Genomic DNA, 5789 nt, shown 5'->3' with positions numbered 1-5789 from the left:
GCTCCAGTGGCGCAATCGGTTAGCGCGCGGTACTTATACGACAGTGCGGGCGGAGCGATGCCGAGGTTGTGAGTTCGATCCTCACCTGGAGCACGTTAGTTTTCTCTTCTCATTTTTTATAAATTTATAAATCTTATTGATCAGCGGAGACATCTATGCTACGTAGAGTAATAAACAATTCGATCTTTGGAATTTTGGGGTTCGAAAGACTCGGGATTCTGGCGACAATGGGTTGTGAAGAGAGAGGCGATCTATATCGTGGGAAGGTGCCTTTTTGTCGCGGCCACCAGGGGGCGATATCGCCTCTTAATAGATCCCTTGGGCAGCTAATTGGAACCGAGAATCTCAGTTTAAGACGTCTAAAGAGAAGATCTTTCAGGCTGTGGGAAGCTGTATATAGGACATTGTTTCTCCGTCTTTCTCTGTCTTGGATGTCCCAGCTCTCGTCTTTTTCCCTGTCAGTTTCTGAATCTAGTTTTATTCAACAAATACTGAGCACCCACTAGATGCCTTGCTCTGTTCTAAAAGTGTAAGATAAAATCCCTCCCCCTGAGGACTTGACATTCTAGTAGGGGAGGCAGACATTAGCAATAAATATAGCAACCAAGTACATTTTATCTATTGTTGTTGTTAGGGGCCATCGAGTCGGTTCCGACTCATAGTAGGTCAGAGTAGAACTGCCCCATAAGGTTTTCAAGAAGCAGCTTGTGGATTGGAGCTGCCGACCTTTTGGTTAGCAGCCGAGCTCTTAACCACTCACTACGCTACTAGGGGTAGGGGGTGATAGATGTCACGGAAAAAGTACAGCTGGGTAAGAGGGGTGGGGGAAACGGAGGTGGGTGTAGAGTGCAATATTAAATAAGGGGACAGTCTCGATGAGGTGACATTTGAGCAAACACTTGAAGCAGGTTGATGAGCCATGGAGAATTGTGGGGGAAAGGTGGCCCTGTGGCTAGAGCACGTCAGACGTGTTGGTGGAGCACCTAGGATGTGCGTGCAGCACGGGGCCTCGAGGTCAGGGAGGTGGAGGGAGCTAGGCCCGTGTGAGCTGTGAAGAGGACTTAGAACTTTGGCTTTTAGGAGGTATGACTCAGGTGCTCACAGTCTCCCTTTAGTTGCCGAGTGGGGTACTAGGGAAAAAACAGGACTTGGGCAGGAGCAGGGAGGCGGCGGAGGGACTGCTGCAAGGACTATCGGTTGGGGAGACAATGCTGGACAGGAGGGGGGCGTTGAGGAGGTTCAGACAGGACTGCTGTTGAATTGGGTGTGGGTTGTTCGGCCTGTTGTTAGATGCAGTTTTCTTGGATGAGGGTTTTTTTTTTTTTTTTTCAGAAGGGGCAGAGAATCCGTTTCTGCTAAGGGAAGGACCAGGGATATCTGTCTCTCATTTTCTCAGTGTCTCTATTTCTGCAAATGTCTCTATATCGCTGGCTATTGCTCTCTGCCTCCCCAGTGTCTTGGCGGTCTCTGGGATTCTGTCTCTTCCTCTCTCCCAACCCTCTTCCCTGGGATGTCGTAGTCTCAGCGCCTGAGCTCTTCCCCACCTTGGGGGCAATTTCCTGGAAGAGGAGACCAAAAGCCCGGGTCAGCCAGTGGGCAAAGGGAAAGGGACGTGGAGGAGTGAGAGGGGAAGGGAGGTGTGAGGGGGAGGGGAGGGAGAGGAGGGAAAGGGGCTGGGAGGGGAAGAGGAGGAGGGAGGGGACGGCTGGGGGAGGACAGAGGGAACAGAGGGGTAGGGAGGGGAGGAGGGGGCAAGGAGGAGCGACAGGGCAGGGAAAGGGTGGTGAGGGAAGGGAGAGGGAGAGGATACTGGGGGAAGGGGGGTGAAGAGGATGAGGAAAAAATAGGAGGCAGAGGAGGAGGAGGGAGGGCTGAAGGCTGAGAGGAGGAGGAAGAGACAGGGAGGGGGAGGAGGGGTGAGGGTAGGGCTGAAGCGAGGGTGGGAACGAGCAGAGGAGAGGGAACGGGGGAAGGAGGAGGGGGAGAGGGTCTGGTTGAGGGGTTGGGACCGGTGCCAAACAGGGGCGGGGCGCAGGCCCTGACGCGGGGCCGTTTCCGGGCGCGGGGCTACCCCGCCCCGGGGGTGGCTCCCGAGGCCTCTTGCCTTGTATGGTGCGAGCTTGCGGCTCGCCGGGCCCCGCCCTGCGACGCGCGGCCACGACTTGGGATCCACTGCGCTCAGGAGGCTGACCCTGGCTGGTCCGGAACCTGCCTGGGAACCTGCAGCTTCCAAGGTTCCGAAATGCCGAGATCCCGTCACTCTGACCTTTCAGAAGGCTGACCTGCCAAGATTCTGTAGTTCCCAGGTTCTAGGATCTTGGAAAGGAGCCCTGGTGGCCCAGTGGTTAAGGGCTCCCGCTAACCCGGAGGTCGGTGGTTGGTACCCACCAGCCGCTCCGCGGGAGAAAAGACCTGGCGATCTGCTCCTGTAAAGATGACAGCCCAGGAAACCCTATGAAGCAGGTCTACTCTGTCCTATAGGATCGCTATGAGTCGGAATGGTCTGGAAGGCACACAACAACAGGAAGCTGGATACCAGAATGCTAGAATTCTGCGATTCCTAACGTCTCGAGATGCCAAGGGTCTAAAATTCTGGGGGTCTAGAATTCTAACTCGCCAAGAGACAAATTCTGAGATTCCAAAATGTTGAGCGTCTAGAATCCTGACCCTTTAAAACAGTTTCCTCCAAGATTTCGAAAGAGTCTGGATTCTTCAGAATCTCAAATCCTAAAGCGCTGGCTTCCGGGACCCCAGAACGCCTGGGTGGGCGTTTCCGGGCTGACCCTTCCCGACCCTCCGCCCCCAGCACCCCCGCGCGGGACCCACCCCTGCCCGCCCCTGGGCTCGCGCGCTGGCACATTCCGTCCTCCCCACTCCGCCCCACCCTCGGCCCTCGGCCTCGTGGGGACGGAAACATCCCGTCCCCGCCCGCGCCCGGGCGAGAGCTAGGTCAGGGTTCCTGACGGGGCGGGAACGCCTCCGTCCCCCACGCCCCGGGAACTGGCTCTCCCGATTCCTACCAGGTGATCTCACCTGGCCCCGCCCCCTCAGGTGAACGGTCGGTCGATGGCGTCACTTCCTGCCAGGTAAGCGCCCCAGGCAGCTCGGCTCCGGGAAGTTTGGAGCTCTCATTTAACTTTACCCCGCTTCTAAAAAGGGCCACACCATCCTTCCCGTTCCTCACTCCCTTCAGACGGTAGAAAAGTCATGATTCCAGTCCAGACGTTGATTCTTTTTATTCAAAAATTCCAAAAAAACACAAAAATAGACTTTGTAGGTAACAATATATATATTAATATATTATTATAGTATATTTATAACAATAATTATTCCATTATTTCCAATATTACGAAGGAGGAAGAAAAATACAAGGGGGAGCAGACGACCCAATATATATAAATACTATAAAATCTATTAGAATAAATAAAGTCGTCATAAATAAAAGGCCCATTGGCTTGGGGGGAGGGTGGCAACGGCTTTGGCTACTTGCTTTTGGAGAGAAATTAGAGCACCAGGATTCCCCCTCGGGGGAGGCTCCACTAACCCCCAGACGCTGGGACCTCAGGTCTTAGGGAAAGTGGGGCGGGGGCAGTGGGGGCCTATTATTCACAGCACATGTTCTAAGACACAGATTTGGGCAGGGGAGAGATGCGGGCCTCACGGCCTCCCTCAAATGTGCTACATCTTGTCTTTAAAGAATCCAGCAAACACTCCATCCCCACACCATAAACACTGTCCAGCTTGCACACTGGGGACCTGCCCCAGGGTAGGGTCAGACGAGTGGGTTAATGCATTTTGGAAGGTGAGGGGGGCTACTTGATTAAGTTTAGGGCTCCCCCAGTTCCCCACAGCCCCAGGGCCCATGTGGAGCCCACAGCGTGAGAAATGGCTCCCCTTTGTGATCCAGCTGATCTGTACTAGGCAGGCACTTGTCACTCAGAAACGGAGATGCGATTGAAGATGGGGAGTCGGCGGGAGGCTGCAAGTGGCTGGGGTGGCCCAAAAACCCCCGCCTCGAAGACGGGGGAGTCAGAGCCCCCGAGGCTGCTGCCGCTGCTGGCATATTCATCAGGGTCGGATCCCAGGGAGTGTGCAGAGGGGCTCCGAGCCAGGCCACCCAAGGGCCCCCAGAGGCTGGGAGTTGCTCTGCGACAGGAGGGGCAACAGGTTGGGGTGGGGTCCCTTCGGGGCACAGGGGTCCCAGGGGCAGCAGAGAAGGCAGAGGGCGAGAGCGGAAGGTCCCCAGGCGGTGGTGGCGGGGAGCTGGAGGGCGAGAAGGAGTAGGAGGACAGGGAAGGGCCTGGGAGGCCGGCCGGTGGTGGTGACGCTCGGCGGCCCGAGGGCAGGCCGGAGAAGCTGATGCTCTGGCGCAGCACGTGGGGGTGCCCAGGGGTGGCCAGGTCCTCGCTGGGGTTGTGGATGAAGTGGCAGCGCGAGCCGTACGGGCAGCGGCCCTGGAGGTAGAACTTGTGGCAGAGTTCTGTCTTGTACTTGGGGTGGCGATTGGCCTGGCGCAGCTCACTCAGGCCGTGTGCGAACTGACACTTCGCCCCGTACCGACAGCGTCCACTCTCCGAGAAGGTCCGACACAGCTCAGTCTTGTAGCGGGACGAGGTGGCCGGGGTTGCAGTAGGCGAGGTGGGTGAGGGCGACAGCTCAGGGCCTGGGCGTGGAGCCAGGGGTGCGAAGCCTGGGGGGGGTGGCACCCAGGCGCAGGCGCGGCCCTCCACCAAGCTGGTGGAGCGGCCGGGCAGACGGGGGGCCACCCCAGCAGGGCTGGAATCCGATGAGCTCCAGGGTCCCCAGGAGGGCCATCCCAGACTGGACTCCGTGCCTCCGCGGGTCCCTGCCAGGTCAGGGCTCAGCGACGGGAGGCTCTGCGGGGACAGGGAGCGGTTAAGACACCGAAAATGCAGGGTGACGCTCCGCCCAGCTTCAGGGCAGGCACCTCAAGAGCTTGCCCGCCCGGTTTGTGGGCTCCGGCTGGAGCCCCACCCGCGCGCAGAAATCCGGGGTTTCGGCATCCCAGAGATCTCGATTTGGAGGTTTTGAGTTTATCCACGACTGAAGCCTACTCCGGGACACCCAGGAGTCTGGGCTCCCCGATACCGGCACAGAGGGGGCCCGAAGTCAGGGCACACCACTGCCCTCCAATTTTGAGCCTCTGGGACTCCCCGGATCTGACCCATGGATCCGGGATGGCCAACATCACACACAACTGGAGGATCTGGCAAAGTTAACCCCGGAGTCCGGATCCCTTTGACTTAGTTCTGAGAGCTGTCCCCGGGACAGGGAAGCAGGCAGGGAACAGAGGTCGTCTTCCCCCCCAGACTCTTGCCCCAGAACTGCCTCCGCGCAAAACCGCGCCCTCAGCAACTCCTAGGGGTAAACCAGGTGTGGGGGCCATTCCGCCTCCAGACAGCCCCTCGTGGGAGAAAAATCCTCCGGCTATCCATCCCCACGGCCCCCCCACCCATATATAGGACGAAACCCGGGAGTCGCAAGCTCGGTTTTCGCCTCCTGAAAGAAAGGCAAGGGCCCCGGGCCGGAGTGGGTGGCGCTAAGGAGCCCCAGTTTGAGAAGGGAGCCAGGGACTCCAGGCTGGAGTTTGCGGCGCTAGGGAGCGCTAGTTTGAGAGGGGGTGGCGGCTGTGGGGGCTCACCTCGTAGATGGCGGTGAGATCCATGGCGGCGCGTGTGGCCGATCTGGGAGGGCTCTGCCAAAAGTGGGAGCGATGAAGTCAGAGGCTGCGTTGGGGCTGCAGAGGCACCTTCTTATAGACAGAGGGT

At 58.0% G+C, this 5789-nt stretch overlaps 1 protein-coding gene and 1 non-coding gene across 2 annotated transcripts; one reads left to right on the top strand and one right to left on the bottom strand.

Moving 5' to 3' along the window:
* On the top strand, positions 1 to 93 carry TRNAI-UAU (transfer RNA isoleucine (anticodon UAU)). The gene is given in 2 exon segments: positions 1 to 38; positions 58 to 93. It is a non-coding gene; the product is annotated as a tRNA-Ile (tRNA).
* Positions 94 to 2980: 2887 nt separating this feature from the next.
* On the bottom strand, positions 2981 to 5728 carry ZFP36 (ZFP36 ring finger protein). The gene is made up of 2 exons (XM_004388159.2): positions 5663 to 5728; positions 2981 to 4877 (listed from the first exon to the last, which is right to left on the bottom strand). Exons 1-2 carry the CDS (start codon positions 5684 to 5686, stop codon positions 3933 to 3935), a joined length of 969 nt encoding a protein of 322 aa, XP_004388216.1. The 5' UTR covers positions 5687 to 5728; the 3' UTR covers positions 2981 to 3932.
* Between the last annotated feature and the right edge of the window lie 61 nt (positions 5729 to 5789).

The sequence above is a fragment of the Trichechus manatus genome, unplaced genomic scaffold (genome assembly GCF_000243295.1).
Source record: "Trichechus manatus latirostris isolate Lorelei unplaced genomic scaffold, TriManLat1.0 scaffold00207, whole genome shotgun sequence".
In the NCBI taxonomy this organism is placed as follows: Eukaryota; Metazoa; Chordata; class Mammalia; order Sirenia; family Trichechidae; genus Trichechus; species Trichechus manatus.
This window is presented reverse-complemented; position numbering and strand designations above follow the sequence as displayed.

Coding starts and splice junctions, on each gene's coding strand:
- ZFP36 (XM_004388159.2), bottom strand. CDS start 5,686: ATGGATCTCACCGCCATCTACGAG. Junction 4,878..5,662: donor ATCTCACCGCCATCTACGAG/GTGAGCCCCCAC, acceptor CTGTCCCCGCAG/AGCCTCCCGTCGCTGAGCCC.